This window comes from Homalodisca vitripennis, chromosome 1 (assembly GCF_021130785.1).
Source record: "Homalodisca vitripennis isolate AUS2020 chromosome 1, UT_GWSS_2.1, whole genome shotgun sequence".
Classification (NCBI taxonomy): Eukaryota; Metazoa; Arthropoda; class Insecta; order Hemiptera; family Cicadellidae; genus Homalodisca; species Homalodisca vitripennis.
Genome location: NC_060207.1, coordinates 123065678 through 123082194, shown reverse-complemented (window position 1 = coordinate 123082194; position 16517 = coordinate 123065678). Strand labels below are relative to the sequence as shown.

At 33.5% G+C, this 16517-nt stretch overlaps 1 protein-coding gene across 1 annotated transcript in view; it reads right to left on the bottom strand.

The window, feature by feature from the left end:
• Nucleotides 1–5827: 5827 nt before the first annotated feature.
• Nucleotides 5828–16517, bottom strand: part of LOC124352940 (F-box only protein 11) — a 72678-nt gene continuing 61988 nt past the window's right edge. Inside the window, exons 8-11 of the mRNA XM_046802680.1 lie at nucleotides 16081–16309; nucleotides 12355–12573; nucleotides 11080–11287; nucleotides 5828–9739 (exon numbers count right to left, since the gene is read on the bottom strand). Of these exons, the coding sequence (XP_046658636.1) occupies nucleotides 9610–9739; nucleotides 11080–11287; nucleotides 12355–12573; nucleotides 16081–16309 (786 nt within the window). The 3' untranslated portion in view covers nucleotides 5828–9609. The remainder of the gene's footprint in view (nucleotides 9740–11079; nucleotides 11288–12354; nucleotides 12574–16080; nucleotides 16310–16517) is intronic.

Below are 16517 nucleotides of genomic sequence, written 5' to 3'. Positions count from 1 at the left end.
GAGGTTGCGGCGGCTGATCATGGAGATCAAGATCTTTCAGGTAAATCTGCAGTAAAGTATCAGGGCTTTTCTAAAAAAGGGGCTAAACCTGTTAGTACATATGTCCATAATGTTAGGGCATGATGTTGTAAGCAATAAGGTGACCAACATTCCTGTTCTCTAATTTAATTCCATGGCCCTTTCCACCATCAGACTAATTGGAACTGGCACGAACCCTGATGCTTTCATCATTATATTTCCCATATGATGATGTGGATTCTTCACCTTCTAGTGAGATTGCTGCTCAGGTGGATAATGCTGGAAGGAGTGGAATTTGTGATTGGATGTGATGCTATCTCGTATAGTGAAGTGTGGGACCACAAATACCACAAGTAAGAGCCTTCTGGAATCCTATATAATATACAGCCGCATGTGTAACTGACTCACTGTCATTTGACATTACAGAGATTTTTTGCTTAAAATAATGTTTGAGCCCGATAGCGGGCGAACGGTTGGTCATAGCTCAAATCTGATTGACCCATCAAATTAGTAAATTGGGCGATCTACAGAAAATTCCAGAAAGTCCAGTGACTTTTTCCTCTATCTCTATCGGTATGGCCGCAAAACGCAATTATGTGAAAATTTGTGCAATTTTCATGTGAAAATTCTGTTTTTGGGGTCGATAGCAGCGAAACCATTGGTCGGAGGTCAAAAGATGCTGATAACAATATTTAAGAAACAATGTGATCTACAAGAAAGATCTAGGAACATATAGCCCTATCTCCATCGGCTATGTCAAAAAACACGATTTTGTGCAAAACTGTTGTAATTATCATTTGAAAATTTTGTTTCCAGGTTCGATCCCGGCCAAACCGTTGGTCGTAGCTTAAAACAAGTCTTAAATTAAATCTAGGAAATGATGCGATCTACTAAAAAGATCCAATGAGTTTGCCCTATCCTGTTTGAGGTTGAGTGGTAGAGAGGGCTAAATAGCCCTAACTCCGCCTCTTAAATAAAGGCATATTTCATTTCATTTCATATCCTCAATGGTTGTGCCGCAAAACCCGTTTAAGTGCAAATGTTTGTGGTTTTTACATGAAGACCTTGTTTCTGGGGTCGATAACGGGCGAACCATTGATCACAGCCTACATATTTAACTTTTACTAACTAGACAATTGTGAGATCTACAAAAAAAGGTCTAGTAGTTTTTTGTTGTATATCTTTGCGTAAACCTGAAAGTCACTCTCAATGGCAAAATCTTTATCGTAATTGGTAATTTTTGAAAACACAGTATAATTCGATCTGGTTCCAGATTGAGCTTGTAGCAATATGTAAACTAGTGACTTTTATACGTTTTGCTGTATCGATATAACCCATATGGTCGATAAATATCCCCTAGAAAAGATCCACGTAATCTTTTAACCTCCGATGACATTAACCCCTCCTATCATGATATGAATCATGAATTTCCTAGTATGATATGAGTAAATTATAACCCCTGATTAACTTAATAATCTGATAAAGAATACTGACTTAGTGTCGGTTTTGATTTTACACTAAACAATTCGTAATAGCTGACCAGTGCAGACTTTTCTTCCATGCTGTGTACCGGATAAACCGTAAGTCGTAGCCAAAGGAATAATCGGAAGACAAATTAAATTTCCGTCAAGAAAGGTCCTGTCACTTTTTGTCCTATCTCTAACGGTTTAGCCACAAAATGCCCTTAAAGTCAAAACTTTGATTAAATTCGGAAAAAATCAACAAATTCTAATTCTCGGATTTAACCTGTCCCCGAACACCACTTATCCCCGAATTTGCAAGTGACCACCGTCGGGGCCTGGAGGCCCAGCCCCCAGCGAGCCCAAGGTGTGTATATATAATAAGATTTGATGATGACAGCAGATGGTTTTATCGAATACACGACTAGCATGTGTCTGACGAGCCTTCCCTTTCTGATCATACTCACATCTGCTTTTAAATCGGAGATCTAGAACTTGAAAAAGTACAGTATTACGAATCAGGGGAATACAGACTGGGTGTCACACAAGGAAAATTAAGCATAACTGGGAAGGTTTAGCCTAAATTGGTCCTTTAGGCCGATATGTCTGTCCTTTCTTCTGAAAACCATGGAGATGATGATAGCTAGTGATTTGTTTGGGAAGGATCTTTTTTGGAATGTCCTCTTCATCCAAATCAGCATGCTTACACTCCAGGGAAATCATGTGAATTAGCCCTGCATTAATTGGTGTGCAGGATTGAAAATATACTTGCAGTGAAAGGAGTAGCCATAAATGTATTTCTGGACTTCAAAGCAGCTTTTGACAACACAAGCACTCAGGCAATTGTCAATGCAGTTCAAGATGTGACATTGATGGTCAGATATATGACTAGATAAGGGTCCTGCTCACAGGTAGGGTGGTTACTAACACTCTTATGAGAGCAACCATTAGTGCAAGGACTAAGAGGGATTATCCCCAGGGTGGCGTCTTTCTCCCCTGTGGACCTAGTAGCACATTTGATGACCTAGTAGCAATCAGGTCATCACCTGATGCACATCCTTGAGTGACAAGTTTAATACAACAGTCAAGGAACTGACCAACTCTAAACATGGTGGGAAACTGGTGTGATGGGGTAGGCCTTAGTGTCAAACTTGCTTAGGTTGCCATGGTCACCTTTAGAAGAAGACGTCAACTGGAAGGTGTTGGTCCATTGCTCTCCATCAAGTTTGAAGTTTATTACCTGGGCTTCATCACTGATTATTTGTCTGAACTGGGGATCTATCTCATCTGGAAAGTGTTGTTGTGAGAGGGAAATGGTCCTTGATGCAATTAGCGGGTCTTGGGGACTTTTCTCTTTGCAAAATCAACAATGTGCTTGTTGGGTTCCTGGTTATGAGGGATTCTTTGGGAACAAAATAGCTGATGCCTGGTCAACATAGGTTCGGCGTCAAACATGACCTCAACCATTCTGTGGTACTTCTGGGTGTTGATTCTTTAGGGCTATCTCGAAGTGGGTTCACACTGAACATGATAGAAAGTGGAGTGTATCCTGAACTGAGGATGAGTAGCTTAGTCCTGCTGTCTCCTTATCCCAGGGTGGAGTTTGATCCTCTTTCCTTAGGTAGATAGGTGTCTTCTCAGGTTGTGGATCTAATTACGAGACATTAGTACCTGAGGAAGCATTTTCACAGGGTCAGTATCTTCTGGGATGACCCGCTCTTTAGATTGTGTAATGAGCAGGAGGAAACAGTTGAATATCTGCTGTTTGATTGCCCTAGCAATAGTAAGAGAGTGCTATGCCATCTTTGTTAGTTTGTATAAGAGTGACAGAATTCCTACAGTAGGACCTGGTTGTTTTCGGCAGATTGTAGAACTGTTGAAACCGTCAACGGACTGACCTCGTGATATACATCTGGGGTGCGCTAAAAGCCCTTGAGGCATAAGTGAATGGCAATAGGCTGCCCATTAGAAAAAAAAGATACAAATATAGAGATATTGTGAGCAATAGTAGATCAGTATGTCTAGTTAAATTGTGGAGAAAGATGGAGTTTGTAGTGCTCCTTAATGTTAAAGGCAGTTGCTAGCTTGGACATAAGGGCTACCTCTTACCCTCGTCCACTTTGACTGGAGAGGCTGGTACAGAACTGGCCTTTTCTTCCAAGGTGACATAACCAAGATGTAGTGCTCGTAATCCTTCTTCATGTATCTCTACAGGAGAAAGCCCCTACTGCCATCTTACCTATCCTGAATATCTAGTCACTAAGCAAGCAAACACAAAGGTCCTTTTAGAATTAGTGTCAATCCAGAGAATTCTAAGTTCACCAAAAACCACTTTAGTGGTTATAATGCCTGTCACTTAAGTGCAATGAAAGGTTTCTCCACTTCTTTCCCTAAGTGAACAAAAAAAAAAAAAAAATACAACACGATGATTAGCCTAGACATTAAATCAAATTTGCAGAACATTGTCATTGTATTAGTAGTATTAAAAAAAACTGCTTCTTTAAAATTTGCTCCTTTAAGCAAGAAACACTGCAATAATAAAATTTAAAAACATCCTGGGATACATTTTGACAGTGCTGCTTCAAGACATAAAATGTTTTGATTATTAAATATGTACATTTTCCATAATATTGCTCAACAACTGTACTTCGAAATAAATAAATAATTTAATTCTTCATGTTATGAGAAGAAACAGTAAAATGGTTTAGCCTCAAGTGCTGTTCTAAAAGCAAAGAATAAGTGGAAAGCCGTCAACCTTATAAAGTAACAAAAAGAAGAACAAAGGGTAAGTTAAGATACAAATGTTTATGTAAACAGTTTAAAGAAATTATTGAACCCGCCTTTAGCAGTAAGTTGTATATCCTTTGTGGAGCCACTTTATTGTAGATGATTCACTTTATAATCCATTTCCTGAGCTTCCTAATTGGCTTAACATTAACGAAGTTGATCACCTGAGGGGCTGGACCAATTTCATTTCTGTTTGTTTGACTGCACTAAAGAACTGACCTATAGACTTGTCACTAGTTGATAGAAAAATCAGAAGGTCACCTTGAAAATTATCTTCTAGGGTCCAGTGATTGAAAGAACACATTTTTTGACAATTATAAATTTTTGATTGCACTGCAATCTTTTTCAGCCAGTAGAGAGTATTTTAGGTCATAAATTCAATCCTGACCTATAGATTTCATATTTCACATGAAGGTCGATTTCAATATAGGTAATATCAAGTTCGATGATACAACCAAGTATGTATGTATTGGTCTTATAGGTAACTGTCATCATGGCTACAAGAAAATCGCAGAATAAATAACAATAATATATTTTTACATGTGACATAGTAACACATGTGGCTATAGACTTAAAATTTTGCATGCAACCTAAGCTAAGTCTTGTTATGGGGCATGTGGTGTGGTGTACTCTACCTTGTTTCATAATGAATATTATATTTCAATTTGCAAGGTATTTTAGTTACTGTATTGTCCCTTTTAGTACCATGTCATTTCATCAATTCCTGTGAAAAAAATGGTTTTCTGTGTTAGGTTGCTTGGCAACAAGTGACAACATGAATATTTTCATTTATGTTGATAAGTTATGAATGTAAGTACTACTATGCTCTAAAATGTACAATTTTTGCAACACGGTATATTTATAAATTTAGTTGATTATTTTATATGATTAGTCTGCATGTGGTTAAAACTGATACTGTGGGGACTGGGGCAATATAGCATCATTTCCAATAATGTACTACTATTTTCTCCATTAGAAAGGGAATAGGGAAGAAGAAATTATTATTTTGCATATTGTCTTAAAACAAATCATTTGATTTAAAATAAGGTTCTTTGGTGATATGCCTAAATTATGTGTTTAATGTTTTTTTTTCTATAAATTTCATTATAAAGGATTTGAAACTGTAACAAAATTGTTACAAACCACTATCATTAAGCGTTAAAAAAGAAACAGAACCAATAGGTTCATATTCCTCAGGTGGTAAATGTGACCAAACAGACACAAAGAAGATTATGAACAAGGTAAATCAAGCAAATTATATGAAAGTGCTGTGACACATTTGGTACATTTTCTTACTTTAACGTGTTGCATTACCTTTACTGTGCATTGGATTACAGTTCTCAAGAAATAAACAATTATAAAATCAGTTGTTTTTTAGCAATTATAAAAGCAAATTTCAGTGACAATTCAGTTTAGAATAGTTTATAATTAGACCTTAAGGCTTGATTACTGAGCCGAACTGATTCAAATTTTGTATGAGTGGAACCTCAAACTATATTTATATCTTATAATTTTTAAAGCTATACCCACAGAAACTAAAATTTTAATCAAATTCACATAAAGAGGTTTAATAACTTTGATTAAATGTTTACCATTAATAACCCATTAAATGCTAAACTATAAAATGTAACAAATCACATCTTCAAAAACATGATTGTACAGAAGATGAGTTAAAATTTTTAGTTTCATTTTAGAAATAGAATAAAAATTACGAAGGAAGGATTAATTATCATTTAAATTCTGCATAATTATGTTTTTATATAGTAATATAAAAGAATAGATATTTTTCATTTCAAAATTTCGGATTTAGTTTGGTTTTTTATAATCAACATATTTAAGATTTAGAACTGTTACTTCTGTAGTACAAAGGCAAATTTTTCTTTTTCTTAAACAAGATATTAATAAAAAATTGAATATTTATAGTCCACTACATATAACAAAATAGCACGTCCATTGACTCAGAGAGGGAAATTTAGAAAAGACAAAAGTATCTGTACCATATTGTTACACTCTTTCTTTCTATATTGTAAATGTTCTGAGACAATTACTATGTTTTACTTTGACATTTACAAATACAGTGAAACCCTTTTATAACATCTCTTGTGTATAATATTTTTCCATTATCATCTTAATTACATTTCACGAAAAAAAAAATGTTATTTTAATGCAAAAATTCTTACATTTAAGGTTTCCCAATTGTACAATACATATTTTAGTACATTTTGATCAGTTATAACGTTTTTTGTACCTCCAAATCATGGGTTTTGAACTAACTTTGTTAGACGTGAAGGTGACAGCACGTTATCATTGAAAACACAACTACGCTGCCATAACCAACCACCCAACTTTTCATTACTAATTCTTTAAGATATTGCAAAAAAATAATAAAGATATAAACATACATATATTTCACAGATGAAATATTAATACAACTACACAAATTGTGAATTTAAAAAATTAATAATCATCAGGTTGCTGATAATCAGCCATCGTGTACTCGAGTAAACTGCAGACTTGTGGCAATGCATGAATATAAATATAGAAAATGTGAATTGAAAAAAAGTTATCTAAATAACCTTAAATATATAAATTAGGTTATTTATGAGCAGCTTTTTGAAACAGAAAGTGTGACAAAATCATGTTTAAACAATCAGTAATTTAGGTAATGCATATTAGGTGATAATAATATGTAACACAGTGAATTTCGATAGATTCAATTGTCAAATCTCTAGATCGATTCACAATTCTGAATCATTATTGTAGTTACTATGCATTCAAGTCTCAGCCACGACACATCACTACTCTACATATGTCCCCCAGGCACTAAATAGTCTTTAAATGCCTTAAAAAAGACTTCAGAGACAAAAAGCACATAAAACCCCCCCGAGTTTACTTTTTTTTTCTCTCGCTTAACGCTGGTATTGGTTTTGTCGGCGAGAATATGTTATAACAGAGCTTCACTGTATATGCAGAAAGCAAAGTTGTTTCTATCTAACTGGAAAAAAAAAATCTGCCAAACATAACTACGACAACCTTTGGCTCAGAAACCTCCAGCAGTGTTGATAGATTAAACACAACAAATTGTCTAGTAATTTGTTATGTAAATTTTTGCCATATTTTGGCACTAATTATTGTTGTTTTGGAACATTTGGAAGTAATTATCTGATTATATCTTTGTACTTGTAAAAGTAAATCAAATAAAAACATAATTTATTTTGTATTACTGAAAATAATCTCTAGATGAGACAGTTAAAGCTTTAAATAAAAATTACAATAATTTTCCAAAATTATGGCGTTTCTATTTAATAAACAAAATAAATGATTGTTTTATCAAATACAAATCTAGATAAATATGAAAAGAAAGCACTAAGGTTATGGATTTTTGAACGATCTTAGCGGTGAGTGCCGGCCTCTTAATTTACAGCAGTAATAAACCAAAAATTATAATCTAAAGATTACTGTATGCAGTACAACTATTATATACAGTGTATACACAAACATTGAGTTAAAGCTCATCAACACAATACACATTCACATTCCAACTAAACAAATAACAAGGATTCCAGTACAACTAAACAATATTGATGTATAAATATTTGGTAAATAAAAAATCTAATATAATTTCAACCAGGGACGGGTCAGTTTCAATTCTTAGTGTAAAAAACTTCTAGAGAATCAGCATAATTCCATGAATGGACATAATGACAACATAGGTGGCATGATGTGATGTTATGCAACACAATGAATGATGTTGTGATTCATCATAAAGACAGACAGCAATTGTACGTGGGACAAAAAACAAAATCGTAACGACATGTACAAATAGAGAAAATGGGTACATGTAGCACTATATTGTATTTTAGTTATTTCACAATGACCCCACTATACCAATGAGTTATTATCTTTATAGAATTACTATATTTCAAAAACAACATTTTAAATTATAACTTCAATAGTAGACATATTTTTAAATATAGTGTTGCTAAATGTAAAACACAAATACATCAATTTCAGTTAATGTTTAATGTTATTTCATTGTGCTCCAAAATGAATAGAATTAAGATATTAATTAAAACAATACTTTCACAATTCATCTATGTAATCCTATGCAATACAATTTTTTCAAAATATAAATAAAATAATTATTTGGCTTTAACATAATTCAGAGATGGTTCGCACTGTTCCAGGCTCTAAGAGCAAAAGAGGTGTGTATAGGTTAACACCTAAAGAGCTCCACCTATCCCTCTCCCACAATAATCTGTCAGTTAACTTGACAGTGTGTGAACACACATAACCTCTCCTCTCCCTTCCGACTTCCCCTGTTGCAGCCTTGACAGCCAGCAACATTGTGCTACTAACAAAAGTAATACATAGTAAGTTTATTAGTATTACTTCTAACTTTTAAATTGGCAAATGTGGTTGATCATTACTACATCCCCAATGAGCTGTTCATATGTAATTGACACCATCAATGTTTGTTGTACTTTGATTTAATTTTAATATTTCAACATTTATTAAAAACAGATATTTATTTTTAGAATTATTACCAAAACTATAAATTCAATTAATTGAATGTAAAAAGTAGAACTGACCCGTCCCTATTTTCAACATAATCTTTTATTTATTTCACTCTCATCAAACTAAAAATAAATATTTTATTGTAAAAAATCTTATTTATACTTCTAAATTGACATTTTACATAAGTATCGCTAATGTGATGTTCAACAGTAACAAAGTAGAAGTATATTCAGAAATGTATAACTATATTAGGAAAGATGAGATTACTTTTGGTAATCTCGTATTCATTAATTGGTCAGACTAATTATTTAAAAACTATAATTAAATTATAGTTACTATATGTTGGCAATTTAGTAGAATATGTTTTCATCACTTATAAAACACTTTTTTCCCTCTTATTCAAGTCTTGAGTGATGACTACTTACAACTGAACCCATTTCCTGGTCAACTCCATGACTAAACAGTTTATGGCACTTACAAGAGCCTCTGACAGTAGATAGGCCCTAAAATAGAAAAAAGTCCATTGGCACAACGATTCCATAAACTTTTGTGCCAAACATCGAGATACATATATTACAAGTTAAATACAATCTAAATATACACATACAAACACAACTTAACATTTCATTTAAATATGACGGTACGTGATTATCGTATTTACATGAACGACGATACGTTAGCACTCACTAATTAACAATTACCATGCCATTCTGACATAAACGAGTTCAAAATATATATATTATGTATACATTTATAAGATAAAAAAATACAAGGTGATAAAATAAACTAGGGTGGAGACCACTTGGTGGATGTACTGAAGAGCAATCTAGTTGACCATGAGAGTATGAGACTCCATAGGTGCAGCAGAGTCATACAGAGTATCAGTATCTTGCGTGGGCTCACCCTGCAACTGGCACTGGTTGCTCAGCGTTCCGGCACCACAATCACAGAAAAACCTGAACACACAAACAAATATCAATAATTATACAGAATATCGGTGACTTGTGTGGGCTCACCCTGCATCTGGCACTGGTTGCTTATACATGCTTCATACACCATCAATCCTGCTATTGTCATGATTTAAATATTCTTGAAAGAGGGGCATATAAAACTCACCTGCCATACAGTCCTGAGAGTCCATTTCTAAATTCTTGAAGTTCTAATTTTCTGAAAGTTTTTCTTACTAGGCTACCCCCAAGAGGTGACTTCATACCTCTTAAACGACTGGATATGACGATGATAAAGTCAAAACAATATTCCTTATTACATACATGAAGCAAATGGCTAAATGCATAACACATTGTGCGTAACCTTTTGCAGAGATAGCCCACAAGGTGATTCCAACTGAGCCAATTACTCAAGAAATGTTACAAAGATAACTTGATTCAAACACAAATTTTTAATGGTTATTTAATTTTATTATATTTGCTTTGGAGACTAAGCTATAGCGAAGTGAAGAAACTGTGTTTTTTATTGTTTAAATCCGATGTTTGATGATGATTGCAAACAAATGTCATTTGACCAGTTCCTGATCTGTATACTAAGCAACATGTACAGAACGGTCATCTGCATACATTACTCCACAACAATAATTTTCTAGATTGGTGGGTAAATCATGAATATATTAGTAGAAATAGAATTGGACTTCAAATTAAGCCCTGTGAAACCCAACAATGTACATTTTTTATTGGCAACTGGGATGTTACATATTGAATTGAGTGACACGTTTCCTGTCAATAAATAAGACAAGTTGTAAGCAAACTTGATGTTCCGATTTTTTAGAAAACATCCAAAGTTGCTTTGTTTTATCAACTAATTTGTCATGCAATTGTATTGCTCTTTAAAAATAATGACATTCTTTTGCAAAAAAATTATATATATTCCAATATCACTTCTGAGACTCTACACTTATAAAGACTATAGACAGGAGCTATTGCAGGACACGGCATGTTTGGATTACTAAAGATTTAGATGAAATTGTCATGTAGTGACGTTCTTTCTGGCATTTAATTTAATATAATCTGGTAGTTTTGTTTCTCTTGTAAGGGGCTGGTGGATATTAATTTCAAACTGATTTAGATGTTTCTAAGATTAAGTAAAAGTAATTCTTGTTGGCCAATTCTACCATTTATCCTCTCTTAAATCGATTGTAAACTAAAACTTCCTATATAATTCACTGCAAGAATAGCAGACACAAAACTTACTAAACAAATGTGAAATCACCCATTTTTAGTGGTCAGTCTTAAACACAACAAATCAAATACATTTATTAAAATATATAAATAAGAGCACATACCTATCATGTCTGATGAACTCAACATCATGGCCTGCATGACATGTTTTGATGCAATTGACACAGATGGCATTGCGGTCTGTTGTGTTGCATGTTTGGCAGCGGTAGAAATCATGCATAGGGAAGGATGTATAACTAGAGATCTTGTACAGACACTGGCCATTTCTCACAGCCTTTTCTACAGCATCTTGGTTACTGAATATTTTGTTAACTGAAATTATAAAGTTGGATTAGAATAGTTAATTTAACTAACAGCCATAATTATGCAATGTAGTTAAATCGTGTTTAGTGACATAAAACAGAACAACTATCAATATCAATTTTTCTAATGACTCCTATTCCTAATGGTGATCAAAATAGCTATAACAGATTACAAAAAATTCTTAGCATTGAAATTTATTAAAACATATTATTAATAATTATTTAAAATTTAACTATAGCAATTATCAACTAGTCACACAATTATTATTTAGGTATAAATACACCTTACAAACTATTAGGAACTTGTAAATAACTACAAAACAACATGTAACAATTAAGAGCACTTGTATTCAGGGCTAATATTCAATGAGCGTTACAAAGATTTGAGAATAATTATAAGTAAAAATTTAAACAAAAAAGCGCAGTCAGATTCTTAAAAAGATTACATTTACTCAGATTTGCTCTTTCAATTTTATCTGATTACAATAAACATAATAACTTTGTACAAGCTTTATTTTTTAAATGGCGGCTTCTAAAAATCTTTAAAAGCTTAAATATTTTTTTTAATTTCTCATAATAAAAATATCACAGTCATTACATTTTAGTTAGAAAATTGAAATACAAATCCAATGATCCCGGATCAAGAATATCATTTGATAAATAAGGGAGATAATGCGCTTTTGTCATAAGTCCAAGAATAATACTTAAAAAAGTTATTAAGGAGAGTTCAGAGACACCTTATAGATTGTGAATCTAAGATTACGATAAATTTATTCAAGCATTCACAAAAAATCAAGCATACTCAAGGTTTTTTTCTGATATCAGAAAATTTGAGAATAATATGTAATATATTCCTGATTTTCAAAGCTTGTTGACTATAGAAACACAATAGAATATAAATAGAATAGAATATAATACCACCATAGAATATACTTTCTTACCAAATTAAAGCCTGCAAAGAAAAACTAAGCCAAAAAAGAAAAGAACTCGCATATCAAACCTGTAAAATGTATTTACTAGATTTTGCATGTTGTGATATGGTACACTCCACTGACAAGAAAGGAGTGTAAAACTTACGTCTTGTGATAGGCTGCACGCCACTGGCAAGACAAAGACCACCAAACCGGTTGTTGAATATCTGGTTATCTTCTAAGGTGGCAGTGGCATTGTTGGTTATCTCCACACCTGCAGCTAGACCATCAAATATACGATTTCTCCTGAGTATAGGATGACTCTGGGTGGATATAAGTACTCCAGCTTGAGCGTTACGAAATATATCATTTTCTTCTAGTACACCTATACATATACACCAAATATATTACTATAGGTCATCAGTATTTCACAGTAATATCTACTTTATTACATACAAAACATTACATTAAAAAAAGCAAGAAATGAAGAAAGTTTATTTCTCGGATTTTAATCATTACAAGACATATAACATGATAATGATGATAAATTACAACTTATTTCAGTTAGCTTTAATCAAATATGTTTAGCTAAATATAAACTATATATTTTTAGCTATATATTTAATAAACCTATTGTTAAAATCAGAAGACACTGAATATATTTTTCATTATTTTCTACAGAAATACATCATTTCTGCAGGGAGTTCTCAGAAAACTGCAATACACATAATTTGTCATTGTGAAGCAATCACCCTGTGGAGACAGAGTCACAGACTTATATTTGCTGCAGCAAACTTGTAGCATTGCTTGTGACTCATCATTGTTCTCAAGAAATCTAGTTCAACCAAAATTCTATTCCGATTCTAATTCCAAAATTGTGCTCTAATCTCTCGATTCTCATTCTTGTGGTATTTGTTACTGAGAAATAAGAATATAGCCCGATTCTATAAAAATGTTCCTTCCTGAGGGAAGAGGACAGTTTGTCCCCGCACTTAGTCCTAAAAAGGACCTTTGCGCCTCCCTTACTTTAATTTGTGCCCTCAAAGATCGAGGCTTTTGCAAAAACCAATCAGATTTAAGGGCTCCTGTTCTCTAATGTCCTTGGGGCTGAGGAGATATGCTCCCAAGTATATTTTCCGAGTCTCTACGATGGCAGGACAATCCAACCAAATGTGCTCCGCTGACTCCTCCTCTTCTCCACAGAGTCTACATTCGCTGCTCTGACTAAGGCCTACCTTCATAAGGTGCTTCCTCAGAGGGCCATGTCCTGTCAACATTCCTAATATCAGTCTTATATCCTCCTTATTCTGGTCTAGGAGAGCTGTCCACCCTTTAGCGTAAGGAGAGATAAACAATTTGGATGGTCTTAAACCTGAGGCTCTACTCCAATTCTTGTGTCTTGTCCTCTTTTCCCAATCTTTGACCAGAGCTTTAATGTTGGAGAAGGCTATCCCACAACCTGGTTCAGGCCCCACCAATGTGGATTCTGCTCCCTTTTTGGCGAGGATGTCCGCTTTTTCATTCCCATGAATACCTTCATGACCCGGTACCCAACTGAGTGTTACTCTGTTATTCGTTGCCAGCTCTGCTAGAGCATTCATATATTATTGTTACTATCATTTTTATTAGGGGTGACCCAATACAACATAAATTCGATTCCGATAACAAAATACAAATTTTTTCTCAATTCTGAACTAAATACTGATTTCTGTATGAAAAAGGAATAACTAAATATTACCTAAAGAATTTAGATGGGGTAAGAAAAGCAGATTTACCTTTACCATAATGGAAGGATATTTTCTCTTCTTTGTTTTAGAGACATTAGAACACACTATATGAAGAAGAAGAATATCCTTCCAGTCTTGTGGAGGTAAGACTGCTCTTCCTATCTTATTTAAATTCTCATGTTAAAATACAAGAATCTCCTAAAACCAGGAAACTTGTAAACAGACTGACTCAATCATATTACATTTTTACATGTGATATTCGGTAGATTGGTTGGTAAGACTTTCATTACATTCTATAGGGGATCTTCAATACCCCTGAATCTGTTTTACCAGTTAATTTGTACATTAACAAGATAAAGAGTTCTATGATGGTGCATGTCCCTCCATAACATTTGCATGATATCTTAACCCTTTGTGTTTGACAGCCCAGCAGCACTGGACACACCAAGGTTGCAGACAGCTCACATTGGTTTTACCATAGTTTGTCCTTGCAACTCGTATGGCCAGTACAGATAGCCGAGCTACTTTCATTGGCCTTATTTGTCGTTTGATCGGAATTATTTTTCAATTTACTCCATGTCATTTGCATATTAATTTAAAATTTATTTTTAATGAATCTTTCTCACACAAAGATAAACATACGAGGACATTTTGGACATTTAACTCTTATACGTATATTGTTAACAAAGATATTTAAATAAAATGTTATAAAGCAGGCCTATAGAATCATGTTATACTCAGACACGAACTATTTTACATATTTCTCAGTCTTTACATATTTTTACGGAATAAAACTATTAAAAATACATACCTACATGTAGTCAAGAATAGTTAGCACATGTCTTCTAGTAAAATTTTCTAGGTTTCTATCGCTTCCAGTGTATAGGCCCACTAAACATCATTTGTCTTATTTGCACAGTTAGCGTTTAGAATAGAATTATAGGCCAATTTAAAATCTACTGCTTTACTTAAAAATTACTTTAAAATAAAGCTGCTCGATAGCTTCCAGCACTCACCATTCATTATAAAACAAAGAGAATATTAGAAAATAACTGCTACGTTTAGTGGCCGGTAATGTTGGCCTTACGAGCTATGGACGTATTACATCTTACAGCAAAAATTAATCCACGCTTCCGACGAAATGGCGGTGGCCAGTAGAGCTAGCCAAGGAAAAATTATAAATAGTGCCTTCAAGTACAGAGGATTAAGAATGAATTGAGCTATAAACTTCAAATTTTGTACATTTTGCTTAGCTGTCACTTAGGTTCTGTCACTTACAAATTCCTCTTCTGTCTGTCTATTGGTCTGTGTCCGTTTTCCACTGATTATCTCAAGAACATTCAACTATGGAATTTGAATTTTGTATATATTATCATTTCTGCTGAGGCAGCGTTTCATAATGGACATGTGACTGAACCCTTACATTGGCTAACTATACAAAGGATATATCGAGAAAGATTTAATCTGTAACATTAATTTTTTACTGACAAATTTTCTTCTGATAGGAAACATACAACTGCAAATTGTTGTTTACTCTGCAATTTTCATACTTGTTATGTTTATAGTTTATCCTTGACCAGGGGTGTTTTTGAAAGTTTTCAAGCATTTTAATTTTAAAATATGTTTTATAAATTAAACAAATATATTATTTGAGAATAAAGGTGCATAGTATAATCTATTAATTTAAGTAAAAAGTAGGGGATATAGCATTTGCTAAAATATAGCTATTTTTCAGGAGCTCTGCATATCTTATTAAAATAGAGTGACATTCTTGGATTACTTTTATATTATCGTACAGTTTCTAAAACATTTAATTGGTGATGATTTTGTTTGAATCATAGGTAGTGTAAAAAGCTATTAGGGACTCTAAATTAGAAAATCAGGAAACAATATTCAAGATTCGGATTCAAAAATTCTTGTTTTATCCACCACTAATCAAAACTGCTTTGATACTGGAGGGTAGTACTTTGTACTCCCCTAATGTTTATTAAGTCTAGCACAAAAACACTTCATATATCTGAAAACTTTTAGAGTGACTCTTGTCATTTAGTAAAATTAACTCTGGCTACAGTATTAAAAAACAAAACCAAAAACAACTAATTCAAGACGGCTTTTTTTAATTAAAAATTGTTATCTGGTCCTTCAAGAGTTATACACGATTTTACCTTTGCCTCCATTAAAAATACAAATTCCACCATCTCGACCATCAAAAATCTTGTTTCTCTTGAGAGTGGGATTAGAGTCAGTTTTAATCCAAACACCGGCCATTGCGTTGTCAAAGATCTCATTTTGCTCCAACAGGCCCAGACCACCATTGTACACCAGCACTCCTCCATTCTGGCCTCCCCATATCTTATTCCCTCTTATTATAGGGTTACTCCCAGTCCTGTAATATCAAAAACTAAATAAATATGATTATATTTTCACCTTCTAACATAAGACTATATAATTTTTAAAAGAGTATTATTACAACAGTTTTTAAAACGCTACTATGATGAAACTTGGATGTGGTTTTCACAAAAACTGTACATCCAGCTACACTTATGTGCTCTGATACAGAATTTATTTGCATCTATATTGCAGAACAATAAAATTGTTAAAA